Raw genomic sequence first — 25,236 nt, forward strand, 5'->3', positions numbered from 1 at the left:
CATCCTGATTCCATTTCCACCATCTTTGCAAGATCGAAGGAGCAGGGCAGACGACTAAAAAATGTTTCCTGTTCAGAATACACTAATTCGTACAGCACCTGCTGTATGCCGGAATGTTATGCAGAGAAGAACAATCGTGGCCTCTGGTTTACCACGAAACAGGATATCTTTTCCAGTAAGTCCTTTAATTTGTCATAAAGTAGTTTTATGTGGAACTGTGCATATGCAACTTAATATTGCAGTCGGCTTCATGCTCCCAAACTTCTGCAAACGAAAGAAATAGCTATTAAATATTTCAGTGCAGTTTTACAATACGTAGGGATCAATACATAAAGTCATTGCATAGATATTTTTCACTAAATCGGTTGTTTGTACCCTAAACAATTACTTCTAGTATATGGACTCCTCGGTGCAGATCTACTTTAGGAAGATTTAATCGTATCTATGCTATAAAAACTATTTTGCAAAGGATACGGGTACATTTCCGCACAAGTTGCAGGTTAACTGCTGTATTGCCGGACCATTTTTAGAAAAGTTATCAAATGAATTATAGAATTTATTTTGGTTTGTGAAAAAGTATGACTGAAAGTAATTCGGCAAGGTTCTAGAACACAGGTCCCCCTTCCCATTCAGCTGTAATAAAAACAGAAAACAATATCCTCTGCGGGGCTCTAACCCGCCTTCACTCGCTAACACGCGCTCGGCAATACTGTACGAGGATTGAGTATAGCCCGTTCTCCCCAGTGATTTTTAACGAATGATAGTGATTCTAACGATTCATACTAGTTCATAATGAATCGGAATCGCATGTTATAAGGATTTAAGGTGTAAATCTTGTGGTAAGGAAGCTTTGGCAAATTTTTACTTTGACTCCAACTGTGACTTCAACCGATTCATGTGATCCGGTTCCCGGGATCCGGTTAGTATAAGTAGTAGTAGTAGCGGTAGTAGTAGTAGTAGGAACGGGTTAGAAGCCCCCCAGGGATTCGTTGAGTTCTGTTCTCGATATATGTAGTAGCAGTAGCACTAGTAGTAGTAGTGACTTCCAGTTCCGGTGACAAAGAACTGGAGGAAGCGGGCTATACACAAGCCCTGTGCGAATTAAATAACCTTTGGTACAGAAAGGAACCAACCTTGCTACTAACCTATATGTGGGACCTGTGTTCTGGAACCTTCCCGAGAATTCTTAAAATTAAGAAAATATTTGTTGTTAGTTGTTTTTGAAGTTATAAGCGGCACTATATTGTATATGGAGGCGGAAGAGACTATTTGGTGAGGGTTACACTTGATATTATTTATGGGATAGGCAGTGTGGAAATGCTGCGTACATGAAAAGATTGTGTCATATCGTGTTTGAATTTTATCGAGCTATACAAAAATAAGCGATGTCGATTGATGAAATTGTGTGAAAGGCAAGACATAATAAATAGGCTAACAGGTTATATAATAAGTATGTCAATAATTTGAAACTACACAAGAGGAACTTCTTACGAAACCTAATCGAATCGAACCTAATTTAGTACCTTTTTTGGAGGCATTATCTCTCCCAAGGCTGTGCAACACATAAGCTATGCATTTTATGACATATAAAGTGTTTTCCCACTAGCCTCGTTTATGCGTATCCCCTCGCTGCCGCTCGCGTTCCTCCCTACTCGACTAAATGGCATTCGTGCTGCTTAGTGGCCACCTAGCACCAGTTGGTTCGTGTTTTAATTTTAGTTTTTATGCCATATACTCACGCTGTGTTTCGTGCACTAATCACTACAAAGTGGTCCAGGATCACAACGTTGTATTTTCGGAGAGAAACTTTTTCTCGAATTTCATGTGGTCCGGCGATACAGCTGTAATGCCCCAGTTGCTTATAACCAAATAGTATACCTATTTAATGCTAACCTTTGGCTTCCCCGGATAAGACCCAGAAGAATTTGTTTTCAACATTGTATTACTAGCTATTCATTTGTTGCTATTTTAATATATCTCATGTAGGGTTACTCTTTCATTTCCGTCTTACTCTTGAATTTAATTACTCTTAATTGTTAATCACAATTACTTCGTACTTTCATGCTTTCTTTGCTCTTGATTAGGTACGTATTCATCTATACTGTATTACTGCGCAATATTAGTATCTTCCAACTGTTAAGTATTGCAAACTATGCACGATTTAGAAGTACCGAAAACAACGAATCCTCTACTACAATATTAAATAAACTTTTAGAGGAGAGCTTGGAGCGGAGCCCGCTATCAAATATGTGTCTGTGGGACATTAAAAATTACAAAACTCATACGAAAATACTTCTTCCTACACTGGGGATACTTATATTCATGAAATATGGACTTTCCTTCTCAGGAACTGCACTCTTACTGCCTTTGTAAGTGCTTCTTGTTGAAGTAGATGTATTAGTGTGTGCAGATTGACTTTAGGATTGCTGAATATTACTACATTTGTGCATAGAGCGCGAATTAACTTAAAGTATAAGTCAGCTGTGCTAGGAGACCACTAAAAAGCACGAATTCTATCTATCCGAGTCGGGCTGTAGCACAGCAGGAGAACCCGAGCGGTAATAAGGCGATGTGTCCATAGAGAGCAGACGTGTAAGTGACGGTGGTATACTCATAAACGACGATAGTGAAACGCACATGCTACGATCAATTTGTACAATCCGCGGCAAAAAACCTGCAACATGAGGATATAAGTTCATTGTGAAACTACGCCTAACAGCACAGGGAATGAACATAACGTCTTAGTAGAACGAATCACTCCAGGATAAACCTCCGCTTCCTCCCATGCACACTTATTTTGGAGCAAAAGACTTCGTCATTTCAGAATAAACTTATGTGCTCATGTTGCAGGTTTTTTGCCGCGGATTGTACATTGCCTTCACATAACACTCCACTTTTTCATGCCTGTCTTAAGGAGTACTATGTAGTAAAGGGCGTAGTTTCCATTTCGTGTTTTTACCTTAGGATCCCGATATATTTTCATTATTTGTGTGATTCTATTGTGAAATCAAGTAACAGTTCTTCCGTGGATTTTATAAAATTGTGCCCCCATAAAATGGGATAACATTCAAATGTTTGCCCCATTTCACTACGCCTGGTTCAGGTGCAGCTTTTTTCTAAATCATTTCCGCTCTATATCTCTGCATTTCTCTTACTGAATCACTTTTATGACTCCTACTAATGACCTTTATTATTATTATTATTTACATGGTGACATTTTGTCTGATCTCTTTCATTTCTCATTAGAATTTGTGTATCGCGGCCGATAAGAGGCAGCATGACTCAGTACAGCTGGTTTTAATTAAGAGCTTCGATTAAACATAGAACATAAATAGCTTTTACTACATATCTCGTTTCTGTGATTTTTTTTCTTTCTTTCTTTTCAAAACAATGGCATAGTAGTTCAATATGAACAACAAATGCTTTAATGCAGGTGTATTAATTGAAACTTCATGCCCGAGTTGTGAAAAACCCAGCCCACTGGGTTTTATTTGGGTAATATTGGGTTTTACTAAATTTTGTACGAATAACTTATCCAGACTTAAGAGTGGACTGTTGGTTGTATGGGAACAGCGATGCCAAGTTGAGCATTAAAAACAAATGCAGAGCAGATCGCGCTTCTATTATACTGCCGACTGATGTTGCCAACTCACGTAGTAAAAAAAAAAAAAAAAAAAAAAAAAAAAAAAAAAAAAAAAAAAAGAAAGAAAGAAATCCACACCATAATGATTAATAAATAATAATAATAATAAACAACTTACCATATTGAATCAATCGCACTCCAAAGAATCAATTCCTTCCATATCATCATCCGAACCCAACTTATACTTTTACCCGGGTTTTTCTGCTTTAAATAATTAAACACATTCATAACAATAGCCCTTTCTTTGCTGTTCAACCCTAAACCACTCTTACGCTTAAAAGAGGTGCTGGCTGTCATTTCTTCCATTTTGATATATTAACACACACTCACGCACCTATGCACACATACACGGCGCGATTTTGTTCCCAGAACAGCACAGTAAATAAATGAACACAATCAAGAAAATGCCAAATGTTCAGAGACTGCACTCCGCCACACACTGCACACTAGCAAAGACACAACAGCGAAGAATTTCATCTGAAATCTGACATGAGTCATCTAGCGCGACAATAGACGATACAATAGGTAAGCTATTGGCCCCACCCACCGCACCAAACTGTCTCCCTATTTCCTGGTGTAGTTTCTGAAACCAATGCTATTATGAAACCCAACACAAATCAGTCAGTTATGAACTGCCAAAGAAATTTCAATGCACGAAACATAAAAGAAATACGAAATGCGTCCTGTAGCAATTCTCGCTGAAATTTCCTTCCCGGCGAGGACTAGATAGGCCTATATATAATTAATAATCGAACTCAGATGTTCCGAGAAACACTTCATGAATCAGTGTTTGGCCTAAGAAGTTTTACACTTAGTGTTTATGTTTAATACAAATAAGTTAATAGTTATGGAAAGATATGAATTATGGCTGTAGCTTGGTTAAATAATAATAATAGACCTGATAAAACTGAAGTACTTGAAGCAACAGACCATCCCCTGAAATTATTACTGCCTTTTTATTCAGTGTGCCTCCGTGGATGAGTCGTTACGCTCGCCACCTTGTAACCAAAGGGTCCTGGGTTCGATTCCCGGTGGAGACACAAGTTGTTCGAATCTCGCGTTAAGCTGCAACAACATTTCCGGTCTTTCTTTTTTGATTAAAATATTTTTCTTTGGTTGAGATAGAAAAGAAAAATAAAAAAAAGATGGAAGTAAAATTTTAGTTTTTCTTAAAATCAGAAGGATTTTATTCAATTCTTTCTGGTCGTACTATTATTCCTTTATAGCTACCTTTTTTCGTACTTGAAATCAGTGAAAGTGACAATACTAATGAGCGCACGAATGTAGGTTGACACTACGGTGAAATTTATCGTCAGTTGGCAACGGCATCTTTGAGCAGACAGTTTTAGTCACTTGAAAATGCACCGGTAACGTTCTAACAGCCGTTAAGCTTATCGTGTCTTCCTCCTTCGAGTTTAAAAATCAAAAACTAGCCATTGAAAGCTAATTAAATACTTTATTAAAAAAAAAAAAAAAAAAAAAAAAAAAAAGAGAAGTTACGAAAATTATTTTTGTATCGTCGGTAAATGTTTAACATTCTTTAAGATAAACTACAGTAGTGAAATCTGTTCTGTTTAAGGGGGTAAGTACGCAGAAGTAAAAGCCCATAAGCAACCACAGTACAGACTTACTAGACGAGCTATAGCCATATTCCTACTTAATCCTTAATGGTTCACTACCTTTTCTGTCTGCTTCCGGCGCCGCTTGCAAAACAACATATCCACAGACTACTTCCCGCGTAAAATTCACCAGAGTTGTTACCAGGGGACAATAACTGCTCTACCATCGCGGAGAGGATGTACATAAATGACCACAAGGAACAATACCTGAAAATAATACTCTTCAAACACAATAGGCAAGATAAAAAATGTGTAGGTAAATGGTATCGAAAACTCGTTAAAGGTTAAAATACCATTTAGGCCAACATGTTCTACTGTCACATAAAACTATGGAACTCTCTTGTGGGACAGCGATAGTGACGTCTGGCGCGGGTTCCTAGTTTGATTTCAGCTTCCGCTAAGTGCGTTTTGCGGTGGGCGAACATCGTGTGTATGAGTTTTCTCGGGATTCTTCCGTTCCCTACCACTTTCGTCATAACATCATTATTGTCCATATCATCAGAGTTTCCCTTAGCCCTGGTGCATAATCATGAGACATTGAACAAAATTTAGAAATGACAAAAATGGAAAAAAAAAAAATTCACAGGAATCCGTGAAGTCCGATACGCGTTCCGTGAGACACACTTTGCACCATTGACACTCGCCTATATTTCGATTCTAGAAAGAAGAAAGTACACAATTTTCTAGAGTAACAAAGTGGGGGATAATTTTATGTAATGCAGAATAAGAATAAAATCCCCTCAACACATATGACTCATATCCCTGACCTAACCATCCTGGATTTCACTCAAAACACGCCAGGCAAATGTTGGGATAGTACCTCTAGTTCAGGAGCCAGAGATAAAAGAAAATGGCTTTATTGAATAGATGTTGTTTTTTAAGAAATAAAAAGTCTTCTTTTAAGAACAAATGTTGGAAATGATTTTTTTCTAATTTTCAGTTGCAAATTTGGCTTCTTACAATAGATCTTTACTACCGTATTAAAGGTATTTTGTGACATACAATAATTGTACTGTGCTTCACATACTCCATGAGATACGCAAGAAGAATTAGAGATTTCCACGATCTGATTGCCGTTGGGTTGAGAAGATAAAGGTGTATATTTAGTAATTTCCTTTTTCAAGCGCTCTCGTTTTTGTAATTAACTGACACATGAAGAAAGACATTTTATCTCTTTGTATTAATATGCAAGTATATAACAAAAACATGGTAATGTAGCTGTATTACTATTGATTCCATACAAGCTGAAGTGCCCGTTCTTTACATGGGGAGAATTAGGTCTAAGAAAAATGTTTGAGCCTCCTTTTCCTCTTAGAATACGCATATCAGTGAAAATGTAGTAAGGTATTCTGTTTCTGACATGAATATTTAACCCTCTTCTCACTTCGGATACACCCTTTAAGGAAGGTTACATGCTAATATTCCAGCTTGAGGCAGGTACTAACTCTATTTTAAAACTCATTTCAAATTGTTCAGTCATTTCCCGTAACGCGATCACAAACAACAGACGTCGTCGATTTAAGTGTGAAAAAAGGAATTATAGAAAACACCTTTATTCTTCCCTTAAAATTAAATTTTCAAAAACAGGAAGTGACGTGTCCTCTAATTTTTGGTGAAGTGTTTATATACCAAATTTCATTTTCCTAACTTGACGTTCTCAGCAGATACTGTAGTTTTGGCCGAAATTTTGAAGCCCCTTTATTCCATTTAGTCAAAGTAACACAATAAATAAATAATAATGAACTATGTTCAAAGATTCATTTCGGTAAGAGTGCACTTTGAGCAGAACAAGTGATTTTGTCACAAGATGTGGCATTGTTCACATAAGGTAAGATGGATATAAGTAGGGTGGGGTTGGGTTAGCTTAGAGTTAGGGAAGTTTGGGCACATTTTGTTAGAAATAGTGTTAATTCCTCGTATTGCTACTTAGTGTGAATTTGTTCCTGAATGTTCTGGTTAGTATGAATGTTCTGGTCAAAGTGTACTTTTGCGTACATTTCAGACTATTGAACCGTTTCCTCGTGTGATACGATCAGAAATAACAGACAACATCGCTTTCAAATAATAGAAAATGCTCCCCTTCCTACTTATAATGAAAACTCTCAAAAGCACTGGGATACGGGTCCACTTACTTTTAATGGGAAGTTTACATAAAAAATGTCATCTTCCTAACTTGACAGAATCGTGAGATATTAAGATTTTCGCATAGGTGTTGACCCTCCGCTTCCCCCATAGAACACGCATTTTAATCAGAGTAACTCGATTAAAAATCTACTTCGAGGTAGCGTGATAACTGCATCCCGTGTTGCGCGCAGAGACAATTTCATTTTCAGTTTTTATGTAGTTGATTATAGTTGAACAGTGTTACAGCGAATTTGATCGAGCGCAAATAAATTCATTATGGATGTCTCTCAAACCTTTTTTGTTTTCAATAGTATTCTGTTCTGGTGGTAAATACATATTTTAAGTCTATTCTGAAACTAGGCACACACTAAGAAGTACGATTAAAGAAAGAAATTATAATCATATTCATTATTATTTCAATCCAAGTTTTCAAGTATATATATATTTCGAGTTGGGCTTTTTTATGTGGGTTTTACCCATAGAAACCCACTAGGGAATTTTGGGCTGGGGAAAATTCCAACAACCTGCTTCATATTAACTTGTAATTTATTATATTAATAATCGAAACTTCAGAAGGAAACCAATGTAAAACAAGGAAACGCCAAATCATTTTAATAAGCTTAGAATGGAGATAAAACCGGCTGGGAGTCCGGACTCCTCCCTCCGAAATCTCGATTTTTCTGTAAATTTAATCTAATGTAAGGGTGATTTTTATAAGTGATATAATTTTTCCTGATATTGAATTTGGATTCCTCTCGAAATATATTCCTGCGTACGTATCTGCTCCAAATGCTAAAGTGCTGGTTACTGACCCTATATGACTCTTATCCTAACATATAACAGTAGCCTACCGCATTCTCCTCACCATTTTATTATAGCTATGTCTAGGGACCCAGTTTTGAAACCTGATACCGTAATAATAAAAATAAATACCTAAGAACATCTACGAAGCAACAACAACTGAAAGGACTCGCTGATTTCTCTTGAAAATGATGTAACAAAGAAATTCATAAAGATGAATCGGTGTGAGATTTACTTAAAATGATTGACTAGACGTTCCTTTCATTTAAGGTTAAGTTCAGGGATAGGATCGAAGATGGAACCTGTTCTTTAGACGCTGAATCCATATGAAAGCATTCTTTCTATATATGTTAAAAGATTTTAATCCAGGAGGTTCAGAATTGAAACTGGAGGTTTTATAGATTTCTACAACTTCTAGTTTTTCTATAAGGATAAAACAGAGGAAATAGAATATCAATTCGTACGAATCCATATAAATACACTTCTTCTATCTATCTATTATTGTGTTCCTTCATGGCGATGAGTGTAGAAACAATAACAAAAAGTATTTCCCCTTAAGTTGCAATAGAAGGATAAAAGTGAGGACAGCTTCTATTCTTTGGACTCTAGATTCATTTCAAGAAGCAGCTTTTCACTATCTATTACAGTTTGTTCTATACTGAGCAACGTTGAAGCAGAAATAGAAGCTTAAGTGAGAAGGTGAATCTGTTCTTGAGACACTGAGCCCATATTTAAAAAACAAAAAGTTTCTTGATGTGCTTTACAGATTTTGCTATGATACCTGTCGATATACAAGACGGAAGAGTTGACGGATATATCCGTTCTCTAAGTTTCCGTTCTCAGACATGCGTAGTTCGGAAGCTTAAAAATGCGGATTGAGTTACTCCTGTAAGAAACGCATTTTGTTTTAGTTCTAATAAATTTGATATCATAAGAAGTAGCGAATGCTGTTTAACATACATCAAGTATTGAATTGTATTATTGAGTGAATGTTATTAATTATTACTGTCCCTTGTTTTGAACAGCCTTCTGAACAGGTATGACCAAGGAACAGCGGATGAAAACCGAGCAGTATTCGAATATCTTTACAAAAAGGAAATTGCCCCGAAGAATCCACTGTGATATCACTCATTGAGGAACCTTGCAACTTGTAGTGCTTCTGTAAGAAATTGAGTTACAGATTTCCAGAAGTGTCAAACACTCATTGATGATGCACTTCGCTCCAGTGTACCTCCAGCAGTGCTGATCCAGAAAATATTCATATTATCAATAATATGGTATTGCAAAATCGAAGACCTTTGGTGTGTTATAGAAATTACTGGCATTTCGTATAAAATGTTGCAATACCCTCCAACAAAGTGCTGAACACACAGGTCTGTGGCAGAGCTTGATGAATGTATCGGTTAGAAAGGTTCCCAGTTACCTGAATGCTGAACGCAGTCGCCTGCAAGTACAACGTTCTTTCCAGGTATACTCCCCCCCCCCCCACACACACACACACTCGGAGTTGAGCTAAGATACATTAAATAGATTACATTGGAAAAAGATAGAAAAGGTTCATGGCTTCTCAATTTCTTACCTGTGGTAAGGTTAGAAAGGTTTAGTTACTTCCAAGGAATACGTATAATGTAAAACTGGACGGCAAAAGTAGCAGAAAAATTAGAAGAAAAAAAAATAAATTGCCCATTGGGATTCGAACCAAGTTCAAGAGTATTGAATCTTCACAGCAAAGAATTTAACAAGCATGGCTATCGAAACAATTAGAGCCTTCCTCCAGCTATATTAATATATAGCGTACTCCCAAACAACTCTCTTTTGAAAAGTGTGTTTTTGTAACTACAACAGAATTTTTTGCATTTTCCAAGGTAGTATTTTGTTCTAAAGATACCATTACATTAAGCATCAAAAGAGGAGCTAAGTATTTCAAAACAGCAAACTGTGAACTGTGCTAGTGAGTCTCGTTATTTTTTCCTGTTACTTCGAATGCATTGTTAAACTGACAGCTTTCAGGGACTCAGAAAAATTCACTCACGCAGTTAAGTTCGCGAGAATGTGCAAAAAATAAAATCTGTTAAGAAAAGAATCCAATCTCACCTGATAGTAACAATTAAAATTGCAGTTCTTGGTCCCAAAATGTATTCAGAATTGACGCCTACACACTTGAGTGCGTACAGGTTTACAGTGTGTAAGCAAACATAAAATGACAGTAAATGAAAAAAAAAAAAAAAAAATCGTAACCTACCTGAAAGTGGAGGCGGTAGAGAGCAGGAATAGGCGAGTAGCAGAGCAGTAGGTTGCCGAAGTGAGCAGAGGCGAGCGTTAGTCCAAAATCTCTATATAGGTAAAAATCGATACACGAATATAAACCTGGGACCGTGGTTGCTTGGTGGTAGAGCACATCTCTGCTGCATGTAGTCCCTGGTTCGATCTCAGTTCACACCAAGTAAACTTCGCGGTGACAAAATGCCATGTGCGTGGGTACTCAACAGTCTCCCTAGCTAAAAGTTTTTTATGTCATTTTATGAATAGGAACCACTTTATCACTGGTCTAGTGACTAGTGCGTGCGCCTTTCTTACGAGGGTTGCAGGGTTCGAATCCCAGTTGAAGATGTATAGTGCTTTATGATTGCTTGGATTGCACCTTAAACTGTGGGATACGTCTCGTGTAGCTTGAGGGCTTCAGCAAAAGAATAAGAACCCATAGGGCACATGCCCGTACAGAATGTAGTAGGTAGCCTCCCCTCTGATCGAGTGATTAGCACTCGCTCTTTTGGTACACGGAGGTTCTGTGTTGATTCCCGGTGAGAAAGACTTGAATTTTGCTGTTGCATTCTCAGCTTCTCCATCAAGATAGCGACAAACCTGGAAAACAGTGAAGTTAGGGAATTCTGCTAAGATTCAGGGAACTTTGATTTGCTAAGAATGAGCTTTTAAGCATATTTGAAATGAATATTTTAAGAGGACTTCAGATGTGGTTGATCACTTGTGTTTTAATTTGCAGCTTCATTAGAAATTATCTGTATTTTCCACAAACAAGGTGTAACAAACTTACGTTCTACAGTTGGGCACATTATCTTGTGCTTTCGCTTGTGCAGTGAAATATCATATTACTAAATCATCCACAAACTACAGTTGGATCGATGATTCAATGATAAATTCATTTTCAACGCACGCATAGTTCCAACTCTTTTTTTTTTTTTTTTTTTTTTCACTAGTTTTGATTTTATCGGAGTTTTTTGGCCTGTATTAAGCAAGGTTAGCTTATCAAACAAGTGAGAGGATTTTGGAGTATGATTTCTCGTATTTGAGTAACGTTACTTTTATTTTAATGTATTTTAATTCGCACATAGGTTTATTTTGGAAGTGCCTATGTATTTACGAAAATTGCTGAGAAAGTTTCATATCAACGTATTCATTGGAACAATACTCAGTAAACAGCCGGACTAATTGCATCATACTCTTGAGCTTTAAAAATGGGATACACATTATAGATTCCAAAGTGTATTTTCTGCTTTTTTGCTTACAATACAATATACTAATTGTTATGCATTTATGGGCACATATTTAATCATTTTCCATCAATAGTTACATATACATTTGTAATGATTTGTTTCTCTCTCTCTCTCTCTCTCTCTTTTTTTTTTTTTTTTTTTTTATTGTTTTCATTTTAAAAATATTCTGACATTGAAAATTGCAGCAATTTTGCGAACAATATTTATGGTACAAGAGTTCAAATAGGATCATTCTCTCAATTCTTTCAACCAAAGTTGTTTTATCAATGCAGTTATAAAACAAGATTCTTTCAGACAAGACGTGTAAACATATTTTGTAACAGTAATGCAGCTTTTAAGAAGGAACAAAACTGTTCTGAGGATTGGAGGGTGTGCTGCCACACCTCTGTTAGCGCCTGTCTCCAAAATGTGTAACAGACTGGGTTTCCTTACCAATTCGCAATGAAATGAAAGAAAAGAAAAGGGACCGGTAAAATTTTCGATTCAAATTATTGTAAAATAATAATAATGTATATTCATAGGGTGTCTCGGTCACGAAAGTCATGAAAAAGACATGAAATCAGAGAACGGTCATGAAAGTCAAGAAGAAGTCACGAAATTTAGATTTTGGGTCACGTTTTTTTTATTTTTATTTATTTATTTTTTTTATCTGTGCGAATATAAGTACAGACTGGAAAATTTTGTTCTATAAAGCGTCAAAATTCACTACCAAAAACGTCTATGTTCGGCTTCAGACGCTACCAAATCGCAAGCAAAGTACGCTTATGTCGCATGCATAAAAATTCGGCCTAATTCTCTCTTAAGAACGTTACTAAATTTTACGGTTTGGGAAACAAATAGTCACGAAATTTCATTTTGAAATTTTAGTAGACACCCTGATTCAATGCTTTCCATAGATGGCCATGTTGTATTGGGCTCGCCCGCGCTCACTAATCTCAATTGAACTCTCGCTCGCTTCTCTCAAGTGGACTCGCGCTTGGTCTCATTTCTTTCAGTTGGTCACTTTTCTCAATTGGGTTCGCGCTCATTTCTCTCAGTTAAGCTCGGGCGAGCGAGATATGTTCAGTTGGGCCCATGGTCATTTCACTTGACCATGGTTAATGGTCACTTGAGCTCACTTAAGTTTATTTTCCTCGATATATATAATTAGTTGGTTTGGATGAAATGATCATGTAAAAAATTTTAAATATTAGAAAAGATTTTTAAAAAATAGTTAAATCTTATCATTTACAGATCCCCCCCTTCCGAAATTTTATTTGTATGGATATAGACTCATTGTGTCATGCTTTTTCTGTTTAGAGGCTGAGGCTGTCTTGACTCACAGCATGTTCTGACTGCAAACACATTCCATTCAGAAAGAGAACTTGCCGGCCTTTGACGTTTGTTTGTCTCGGACTCAGTTGGGCTTGCGCTCATTTTAGGCTCAGTTGGACTCGCACTTATTTCGGGCTCAGCTAGAAGTTGTAGTTTTCTCGAGTTCTTGTTCCACGTCCCTGTCATTATGCTCACAAAGTGTGTAATTAAGTAATTGACTTATGAGCGTCCTGGCAAGGACTTGGTCACGAAAATGCAGTGAAATTTCAGCTGACGGAACATGCCCCGGTCACGTGTTCCTCAATCCTAGTATAAACTTTCTGACCGCGAAATTGAAACAGTTTGGACCATGAAAACTGAAAGAGCCGTGAATTCGATTATTTAGTTTGAGTGGGAACCTTAGTAAAAACATTGTGAAAGCAAAATTACTGCAGTATATTCAAAGTGTAATGACATACATCAATCCTCAGTGCTGCTAAAGAAGCAAAAGCTTTCAAACTTCTGTTGGTCAAATAGCATACACTTTCGTCAGAAAAATGCAGCCTCAGCGTGACAAATAGCATACACTTTCGTTTGTGGATTATTATCTCTGTAGAAATGAACTAATTCAGTTGTTGGAGACAAATGTGCAATTCTGCAGTATCGTGAATGGACAAGTGTGCGCGCGTTATTTGACACCGGCATTTTTAGGGAATTCTAGAGTTTCTGATCTCTTAATCGCTTTTAAAGAAATGCATTCGTCGTTGAACTTGGAAAAGATGATTCAAATTTCAATGGCTAGCCTCAATGTAAACTTTACATGTCTGCATATCTTCAATTCAAATATCAATACGTTCAGAAATGACCCTATAATTGATAATATGAAGCTGCGAGTTACTTTGCATGAAGCATTTGAGACTGCAATTGAGGTAACGAACTGGGGATTCGTTGAATTTATAAGAGCTCTGCATATTTAAGGATGTTCGAGTACGCTGTGGCGAGTATACTCCTATAATGGCGTAAAAAAAAATTCCAGCATTTATATTATAAATTGACTTTTCTGCAGGATCTGATGTTGGAGTGAAACGAATGAAGTCCATTTTAACTAAACAAGATGAAAATAATTGGTTAGATGGCGTAGGGCAAAAAGAATTAAGAGGGCGTTCGAAAATTTTGTTTAGAATCCAAAATGTAAATCAAATCCTGTAAAATAATTCATTTTTACAGGATCGAAATTGTAAAATAATTCTTTTTTTTTTTTTTTTCTTTCTAGATCTGGGTAGATCATTAACAAAATCAAGTATGCAGATGACAGGTTATTATAGCTAGAGCCAAAGGATTACGGGAGATGATGGGCAAAATAATTGACACTGGGAAACAATATGGAATGGAAATGAATGCCGAAAAGTCATAAGAATATCCGGTAGAAACATACCTTATTGGTCAGAGTAGGGCAAAGAAAACTTGAAAAGGTCGAAAATTTGAAATAGCTGAGAAGTATTTCGCCAAGAGACGCTTACATCGCCAAAGAGATCAAGTGGAGAATTGCCATTGCCAAAGAGGCATTCAACAAGAAAAGATAAGTCTCAACCAGTAGGCTTAATATTAGACTCCAAGAAGCTGGTCATGCGCTATATATTGAGTATTAGACTGATTCAGAGATTTGGACATTACGAAAGTTAGAGAACAATTATTTAGAAAGCTTCGAAGTGGTTGGAGGAAGATGAAGTTGATAAAATGGACAGAGTAACAAACTAAGACGTTTTAAAACGGGTAGGAAAGATGACACTTTTAGTCAGCATCCTTCGTTCAGTTGGATTGGACATAGCTTGCGAAGAAATTATCTTCTTAATACCGCCAAAGAAGGAAAGATGGAAGAAAAGCGAGGAGTAGGAAGAACAATACAACTGATCAATGATTTGAAAAATAGAAGAAAATATTGGGAGTTAACAGAGAAAGCTAAAGATCGAGAAACGTAGAAGAAACATTTCCAGGCCTGAATCTGAGGAGGAGAAAGAAAAAGTCCCAGTACCTGCCAACCAGGGTTGGAAAAAACCCGGCTTTTTTTGAAAAAAACCCAACCCACCTGGGCTCATATGGGTTTTTCGGGTTTAATTGGTTTTTTCGTTTTTTTTTTCGAAATATTTCAATGTCTTTGGGGTAAAAATGTTAAAATGTGATTTATATTTCAAGATTGTCATTGTCACAACTTGCAACAATTTTCTACTTACTGCTGTTTTGAAAAAAATGGCCGCTATTTTGAAATTTTACATTCGATCGCCGAGAAAATCTATACAGCGAATTTAGCAGATCTCGTCAACTTAAAAGACTGAAAATTGCGCTTCGTAGCGTGGATACTCGCGGTTTTGAAAAAAATTTCCGCCATTTTGAAATTTTACGTTGGTATGCCGCCAAAATCTATACAGGAAATTTAGAGTGTCTCGTGCTTGTATTCTGAAAATTTTAACTTAATAGGCCAAAAGTTGTACTCAGTAGTGTGTGTGGTAGAGGCAGACAAACGAGTTGAGTTGATTTTGTGTTTAACGTCCCTTTCAGCAGCGAGGCTATATGAGACGGGACCTACTGATTAACGTGGAATCCAAACCATATGAGCTCCCTCCGGGAAGCAAACCCGGGTCCCACACTAAAGACGCGTACACTAACCGCATAGCCATGAAGGAGCTCGGCAGACAAACAAACAAATGTAGATAAAGTCATCCAGAAGCCTGACTGGCGTTCGCCAAATATGAATACCAAAACGGGTCTATTAATTTAAAACAAAGATACAATTCATGTTGTATGAAATAAATAAATGTTTTAAAATGTCTTATATGAAATTAACATCTTCCAGCGTAAATAAACCTGCCATATTTTCTCCATGAGAATACGGGACACCTGAGATCCTCCCCCTTCCTCAACCTTCCAACACAATGCAATGAACTGTAGTCTGGTTATGAACAAAAGTATAATAGGCCGCGGTGGCTCAGTGGTAGAGCGTTCACCTCTAGTGCATGGGGTTCCTAGTTCGATCCTAGCTCGCGCCAAGTGAGCTTTATGGTGGACAAACACCTTTGCGTGGGTTTTCTCGAAATTCTAACGTTTCCTCCCACTTTCTTCATCTGTCATTTCACTCATTTCTCATCATCACCATCACCTTGGACATAGCAGTTATAACCGTGAGACTAAAAGTAAAAGATTTCATTTTATTTTATTATTATTATTATTATTTATTTATTATTTTTTTTTCAAGAATATAATTGGCGAAAGTTCACTAAGCAGCAGCTGCTTTTCTCTTTTCGTACCCTGCAATTAATTGTATAGACTAAAGATGCCTAAAGACTTAAGCTGTGCTATAAAAATGCTTTACAGGAAAACAATATTCAAATTATTTAAATCAGTGGTACAATCTACTCTTAATATTTTTCGTTTGTTTAGCAATATTTATTTACATGGCTGTATCTGCCAAAATTACGTTCGTCAGTTTAATCTGGTGAAAGGCTGATTTTTCTCCTTGTGTCGTGTGTAATTGTCAGGACCAGATTTACATTTTTTAAAGATTGGACCAAAGCACAATTCTGTGCCCCTAGCTTCTGAGAAAGATTACGATTCTTGTTAACTTATCTAATGTGTTGCTTAAGAAAAGGTTAGTCATCTTCCCTATGTTTGTAAATGTAGAAACACTCAAAGCCATTTTTTTAATGTTCCGGAGAGTATCCGAGTTCCCATCAAGTGCAATGGAAAAAGTAGCATTGCAAATTTAGCTCGCTATCAAGTCGAACAGGTGGTGTTATAACTTCCTCGAAACTGTTACATGCAACAGCGTACTGTTCATACACTAATTACAGGATTCCCAGCCAATGTCAGAATTTTTTGTTTTTCACTTTTCGAATAAGCTGATATTGATAGCAGAAATGAAACGGAGTTAAAATATGGGACATTTCCCTGTCCCGACTAAATTTACGGGGACGCGGGACACTCGGGCCCATAAACGGGACACCCGTTTTTTACGGGACGTATGGCAGGCTTAAGCGTAAAATAAATAGTTTTATTGTTGAAGTATTCATTTCCGATCCTTCTGCGTTTAATTCGGGAATTTCCCGAGCACTTCTTTCACAGCGTGCACATCAAAACTTCCACTAGTACGGAAATTTGAACTCAGCACTTGAAATAGTAAGCGTTACGTAGCCTTCGAAACCCCGAGCATTAAGATTCTTAAATTTGACAAGAATTTTTACGCTATTGCTGGTGTTGATTCTACAGAATGCTTACTTGAAGAGTAGCAACAAATGACTGAACTAAACTGTTATTGTTGGAAAACCAAATTTAAGTTGAAGAACCTTGTGTTTTACATCAAAGATAAGAAATAATACTAATAGTTTTACTAATGTATTTATATATGTACTATTAGTACCGGCATCTATGACCTTAAACCCGTCAAACGTATGAGTGATAATGTCCCTCGGTGTTGCCAAGTCGACGAGCATACTATTCACGGAAAATATTTTCTAAAGTACAGAATTGCTTATTTTACTTCAAATAGGCTATAAGCATAATCCACACATTAATTTATTCTATAACTATCTCAAGCTGTTTTTAAATTCATTTAGTGCATTCAGAACTTTATAAAGGTCTCATGTTGAATGTTGTATACCTTAACGTGAAAGCCTCTAATTCGCCCAAGGAAAGTTTGAAATCTGATAAGAATCACTTACAATGTGATCACCTTAGTTGTATCAATAATATACTAACAAATAGGTCAAAAACACAGGTGGATTTTTTCAGGTGGATCCAACCCGAAAAAACCCACCGGGTTTTTTCGGGCTGGGCCCACTTGGGCAAACCCTGCTGCCAACAGACAAAATACATGTTAAAATTATTTGTTGTCAACGATAATGAGTTCTATATTCTTCATCACAGAAAACACTTTAAAATATTAAGGAAAAAGAACAAAAAAACTACCATGTTTCTGTGACTAGAACGGGTTAATTGTATTTGCAGTAATTTCAGTGTGGAAAAATAAATTCAGTGTACGAAAGTTTTAATTCACGAATGACGTTACGGGGCGGATTAAGTTCGTAATTTCAGAACTTAATCCGCCGCGTAACGTTATTCCGGGTCCGGTGTTCTGCACAAAATAATAGCTGAGCTTACTATCATTATAAACCAAGTCATAACTTTATAAACCAATGGTTCCTAACTGGTGTCGCGCGATCTCATAGGGTGTGTTGCGAAATTTTAAATTTATACATACATATTTCTGGGCGTTACCTATGACCTTAAGCTCGTCATGTATGAGAGGTGGCACCCCTCGGCGAGCACGCTATCTGGGGAAAGAAAGAAGCAACCTCGGACCGGTGTGTTAGGTACAGTCCTGGCATTTGCTTGGTGTGAATGAGAAAAACTTAAGAAAAACCTCACTCAGAATGACTGAAGCCTGGAACAGCTGTTACATCTTTTCGACCGAATGTTTCCACTGGCTGTCAAACCCGGAGACAAATTTTAGAATTGAATGAACCAGTTAGTAGTTAGAATCAGTTTTGAGTCAGACTGTACTAGTCAACACCTCCGACAGCAGCAACAATGCCTAGTACTTCATAGTCACTACTCTGTAGAAAAGTATAGTCGTCTTACACTGTTATCAATGGTGTATGCTAGAGGATTCATGGGGTTTTAACCCGGACTTTGATTAAGATATGGAAATATATACATTTACTACATTAAGATGTATATACAGTTTTTACCTCGATAACTGGAATTGATAACTCTAATTTTTTTCACAATTATTTTCAACTCTCCATAATACTTAATTTAAAAATAACCTCTTTTACTCGAATGTTTTAAAATTACAACCTCCGTAACTCGAACTTTCGTATCTTCAAACCTCTACAAGTCGAATTTCGCTTGATGTGACTTCCATAACTCGAAGCTATAGCTCTATGCTTTTACCTAATTATTGTTGCTAATGTATACTGTAATTGTGTTTTAGTCATTTTATTTTTACTAATTTAATGTAAGGAACTTTCACAACTTCGAGTTATGGTGCCTTCCATTTCAACTCAGGCAATAAATAAATAAATTTGTACCATCACCATCTCAGATATTGTTGAAACTTTTTTTATAGCAACTAGACATGTTTTTAAAAGACCCAGTTTTTTGTCGAAAAAAAAAAAATCCCGCGAAGTAATGGGTCATCAAAGACGGAAAGTACAATTTATGAATTATAGAAGACATGGAAAATGATCAACTTCGGAGCCCCACCATTCTGCTATGAAGACAGTCATAATTCTTGTTGTGGTATGTACATAGGGATATAAATAAACTATATTTTATTATAGTTTGGTTTGCGCATGCGTATCTTTTTCTACATAAATTAATAAATGAACGTCAGTTTATCTGAAAAGTCGAAGTTTGCATTTTTTTTTTCGAGCACTTCCGGTTCGAATTTTAAAATTGTTTTCACAGTTGGTAAGACCTAGTTACCCGCTTTCCGAAAAAAAAATTGTATCGCTTCTGTATGCAACCGTTTTGTCGCAAAAAATTCCAGAAATTGTAAAATTTTCAAAAATCGCCATTTTGGGCGCCATTTTCTCGAAAACACCATCTTTTAAAATTCTGAAATTTTGTCAGATGGTTCAACTTTATATGAATAATAAACACACCAAATACCATTCTCGACCAATGTTCATGAATTAACTATAGTTCAATGTTCATGAAGGTAGCGAAGTTTCGTTAATTTTGATATCAGTTAGCGACATTGAAAACAGTAAAAGTGCAATGATTTTTTGATGTTTGTAGTTCACATTCATTAAATGAAGAATAAAAGGTTTTCTTGACTGTTTCTTTTATTATTATTTTGATCAAAAAGGCTCTCTAAAATAGTAAAATGAGCCTCCTTCTTCGTCTTTTATTCCGAAGTAATCTGAGATGGAAATTATGATTATGAAACACACACATTTCAAGTTCATTTACTTAAAATGGTCTTCGGAAACAAACTTTCACTGATTTTTTTTTTTCCACATGCACCAATCATTTGCTTGCTTGGTGTCTTCTTCGCTAATAGCATGTAACCGTGCAGATGCTCCAATAGGTGTTGTTGCACTCACAACTCGTCCAGGGGTGGATCCAGGGGGACGATCGCCCCCACAGAAAAAGACACTTTCCTTTTTTATATATAAATAAAACCCATCCCCGAGTTTTTAGCTCTTAAAAGTAGCTCTTAAGTGGCATTATTACAACCCTCCCCCCCACCCAGAAGTCCGTCCTGGATTCGCCCCTGCGTAGTAGCACATTGTCGACAGCCACAAAACACTTATTTTCACTTCTCTTATGCTCTTCTGGAAACCGGTACCCTGCTGAAGGTCCATGAGGAAGCATAAACAGCACTTCAACTTCACGTGATTCATGATTTATTCATATTTCCGCTACACACTACTGGTTATCATACGTATATGTATGTAACAAAAGTTCCTTTTTGCAGACTTCTTAAATCTACACTGAATTGCAGAAGCTCGATTTTCGGGGAAGCATGAAGTTAGTTCATGGTGACCCGTTACTGCCATAAAAATTTCGCCATTTTCCGAAAGCCAAAGGTGACTTCGTTGAATACCAGTTACCGCTCGCACACTTTCCCATTTTTGCTTTTTTCGCTTTTTTTTTCTTTTTTTTTTTTTTTTTTCGGAAGTTGTTGGATTTAGTTCCAGGCAACAAATACCCGGAGTTTGAACTTGCGCTATACTCACGAATTCTTCTGCGGTTTAATACTGTGTATCTGTTTTTGCTTAAGGTTATGCCGCATTGTCACATTCTTTACACCCCTCATTTCCCCGCAATAGCGTCGCAAAGAGCCTTGCATGGCCGGTTTCACTGTAAGAATACTGCTTTATCGGACCTGTTTGCATCTCGAATATCTTAAAGCGATTTTTAAAGTGGGATGCAGCACCATCAGAAAACACTGACACGGTTTGGGAAATTGTAGACTTATTTTCACGTTGTTGAGTTGATTTTAGTTTAGCGTCCCGTTCAGCAGCGAGGCTATATGAAACGTGGACCTACTGATTAACGTGAAGTCTAAACCACATGAACTCCCGCGGGGAAGCGAACTCGGCGTGGTTAAAAACCAGTAAGACCGTAGAGGAAGTTGAAACCGTCAAGATTTTTTTTTCCCTCATGGAATTAAACTACTTGGAATTAAATGAAATTTCTGGTTTTACGTCCCATGATCATTCCCTTTAGGCCAAAGGAGATGGATGAATAATGAAAGTGAATTATTATAAAAAGGAATGCAAATGAGGGAGAGAACAGGAGAAAACCAATGGACACGATGTTGTCCACTAGAAACTCACAAGGCCTGGGATCGAACCAGACTCGTCTCCCTTTCAGCAATCGTGCCCCCATACTCAATATTTTGTTGAATAATAGTTTCAACAGAACTAAATATACCATTGGTTTCCATTGTTTCAGTTTTCCAAGAAGTTACGATAAATTCCTAGAATAATGAAGTCGGCTACGTGCGTCATATTAATTGTGATATGTAAGAGATATCTTGAATACGTATGTTTCTGCTCTAGCGTTTTTGTTTTTTCTTTCAACATTAAAAATATTAGAACGCCGTTCATTCTAGCTTTGCAACTGTGTTGCTTTAATTAAAATTAAAATCTGACCAAATCAGATATGCGTGTGTGATGAAGGCAATGATACATTTGCGAAACGGTAAACTATTAAAAATGGTTTGCCTTGGTCAGAATTTATTTTTAATTAAGATAAAAGTATTAGCTTTATATTAGTTGATTCTTTACTATTGCAGTTCACTTCAAAGCTTCTGACTCTTCACCTAGTTTGTAGATAAAGGGGAAACAACAGAAACACAATTGAATTGTGTAGTATTGAGTGCCCGAAGACAGAAATGAGCATTGCAGAATTTGTAAACCTGACTGCACCAAAAAGATTGTTATTATTATTATTATTATTATTATTATTATTATTATTATTATTATTATTATTATTATTATTTTCAAATGGTGGTTGCATGCTTATTGATATGTTGATTCGACGTTCACAAGAGTAAGAAATTAAAGACCGGTGTAAGAAGGGTACAGCTCCAAATTTACATTTGCTTCAGTATTGAAACAAAATATCATTAGAAATCTGTTTACTTTAGCCTCCAAACTTTCTGTAAAGAAATGTGATATTATAGGAGTGAAACATTTCTTTTCAAAAAGTTTGGAGGCTGAAGTAGAGTAAACAGATTTCTAACAATATTTTCTAACAGATTTCTAAATCCTTAACCACATGTAAAATTGGAGCTGTCACCATTCTTGCACCTACGTCTTCAGTTGTTATTGATGATTTATGATTAGTCATATTTGAAACTATTGATATTTCATCTCGTATTTTGAGAACTGTGTAGAATGTATAGTTCCTCTTTACTTCTTGTAACACTTATTATACTTTTATCTAAGATTAGACTGATATTTTTTAAAATACTGTTACAGCAAAACACTTCAATGTGGTATATATAATTTATTTATTTCTAACTATTCCTGTTTTACTGAATTATAGTCTTTCATTTACATACGTTTTCATTTTCTTTCTACAGGAGAAGCTAGCACATGGTGGTATTATACTTGCTGGAGTTCTTGCTATCCCTGCTTATGTCATGATGAACATACAAAGATACAAGGCACGAGAGTGAAAGACTATATTAATATGTAGTGAAATACATTTATTGTTAATTAGTTCTCGAAAAAAGAAAACTTGAAATCACTGAGTGAAAGCAAATTTTGTAATTAATAGTGATAGCCATTGTGAAATGTCAGTAATTGTACATACGTTTCATTTCTTCGGTGCACATAAATAAATGTGAAAAATCTGATCGTGTATTAATTTATTTTATACATATATTAGAATTTCAAGTCATTTCCGAGATTGGTAGAAAACTTTATTCCATGTTCATTTGTTGCTAACGTTGATATTTTACAGGTTTTCCTTGAAATTACTAAGTATTTGTTTATTTTAGGGAGGGAGAATACATCTTAGATCCGTAGCAAAAATTTTTCCTCAAATAAAAAGAATCTAGTCATATATTGGTTACGTTATTCAGTGTAAGGCTAAAATAAGAGGGAGACTAGGAAATCTTAGAATCATCATCTTTATTTGATTTGAGTTTAACGTTCCTTGCAGCAGCAAGACTACATGAGACGGGAGTGTATAGCTTAACGTGGGAACAGAACCACATGGATTCCCTCCGAGAATCTAACCTGAATCTCCCACGCCGAATGCTCGTACGCTGTCAACATGGTCACGGCGGAGCTCCAGAATCATAATCATACAAGATTGACTATTAATCCTGGATTTAGGTTTCACTATTATTTTTTTTCTGTATAAATTATTTAGAGTTTATCAACAAAAGAAATGTATAACTAATAATTTAAAATATGTGCAAAAATAAACTTCGTGAGTGAAGAACCGGAATCAATAGTAAGAATACAATCAAACAAAGTGGGCGTAGGCAGCATTACATATTTCTCTCGGTGTTGTTATACGCTTAACTTTTGCAATCGTAACGTGCATAGGTAATTCAACATATTTGCAAGTAAATAAGGCTTGCAGGTAGAACAGTCATGAAATAATTGAATTGCAAAGGTGTTGCTTATCAATTGCTGGATATTCATTTATCGACTGCACTTAACATTATCCTGATACCATAAATGGTGGTACACGTCCCGTCTAATATAATTTCTGTGACTAATATATGTTTTATTTCATCAAGGAAATAAAACTCATATAATCTGAAAACAACGGAGCATAATTCTGTATTCAGAAACTATTTATTACTGCTATAATTTTCATGCAAGATGATCTGGAAAGTCAAAATTATATCTAAAAGAGAGGAGAAAAGGGTAGATTATAAAGCCATTATAAACACAAATGTATTTATTGTCTTATCTGGAATTAAATTCCTCAGTGTCACCAAATGTAATAAACTTGTATTTCCTTACGTACTACAAATTAGAAATGCAGAGTTCAGTTGCGATCATTTTGTTTTTTTAATGATTGAGTAATGAAAAAGCGGCTCTTACAGTAGTTATGTGCGTTCCATTATTGTCTGCATCATACTGTATATCTAGTGTGAAAATCGCTATCGACGAATTCTTTTCTGATAATTGCTCTTGTCACGGGTGTTATGTATTGTCCTTTCACAATTTATTTCATTCAAGGATACAAAACCTTAGGAGGATCGGGGAAATTCTCTCCAGTTATTACTCTTAAAAAGAATCTTTCACTAATAACTTAGGAAGGGATGAATCAAGTTACGTTTGTCAGACGTTCAAAAACTACAGTATGCCATATGTAATTAACATACGTTTCATACGTAATTGATGAGAGAATGGTTAGTGATATCCCTGCTCTTACATAGTTACTGAAATTCAAATATAAACTCAGTTTAAACACTCTAGTGCGAAGTTTTTTTTTTTCTTACTGACTCCACCCCCTCAATCACACACATCGACTGGTATGATTTTCACTCTACTTACAGCTATTCATTTCTCATTCTCTTCTTTAGCCTAAAGGTAGAATCGGACGTAAAAGTCAGTCTTAAGAGCCTGAGTTACTAAAAATAATATAAAATTTACCATTTTTCTTTTGCTTGCTTATTCATAAGTGAAAGGAGATAATGAAATGCAACTTACCACAATCATAGATCTTATTCTACAACAGAAAATATGAACCTGAAGAATTTTCAGTGTTGCCATCCATAGAAATTAGTGTTGCCAGAATAACAACGCCCCTTAAGGCATCGACTAGAGGAACGTTCTCAACTGCATTTGGTTACATATCTTGTTTTGCTTTCCTGGGAACTACTTTTTAAATAACGTTATTATTTAGTTTTAATAACTGTTAAAACTGTTTATTAGAAACTAATACAACTATTATTTAAAAAGTAGTTCACAGGAAACCAAAACAATATGATACGTAACCAAATGCAGTTGAGATCGTTCCCCTAGTCGCTGCCTTAACTTAGATTTTAGGGGCGTTGTTATTCTGGCACACTGTAATTGCTATGGATGGCAACACTGAACATTCTTCAGGTTCATATTTTCTGTTGTAGAATAACATCTGTGATTGTGGTAAGTTGCATTTCATTATCTCCTTCCACTTATGAAAAACAAGCAAAAGAAAAATGGTAAATTCTGCCTTACTTTTAGTAAGGCAGGCTCTTAATGACATGCCATGGTCGTCGCTA

The 25,236-nt window shown here is 36.2% G+C and overlaps 1 protein-coding gene across 1 annotated transcript; it reads left to right on the plus strand.

Annotated features, from left to right (window-relative positions):
* Positions 1-22,863, plus strand: COX8 (Cytochrome c oxidase subunit 8). Its single transcript, XM_081759030.1, has 2 exons — positions 1-175; positions 22,588-22,863. Exons 1-2 carry the CDS (start codon positions 62-64, stop codon positions 22,681-22,683), a joined length of 210 nt encoding a protein of 69 aa, XP_081615156.1. The 5' UTR covers positions 1-61; the 3' UTR covers positions 22,684-22,863.
* The last annotated feature ends 2,373 nt before the right edge of the window (positions 22,864-25,236 follow it).

The sequence above is a fragment of the Thermobia domestica genome, chromosome 5 (genome assembly GCF_964235325.1).
Source record: "Thermobia domestica chromosome 5, izTheDome1.hap1.1, whole genome shotgun sequence".
Taxonomy (NCBI): domain Eukaryota; kingdom Metazoa; phylum Arthropoda; class Insecta; order Zygentoma; family Lepismatidae; genus Thermobia; species Thermobia domestica.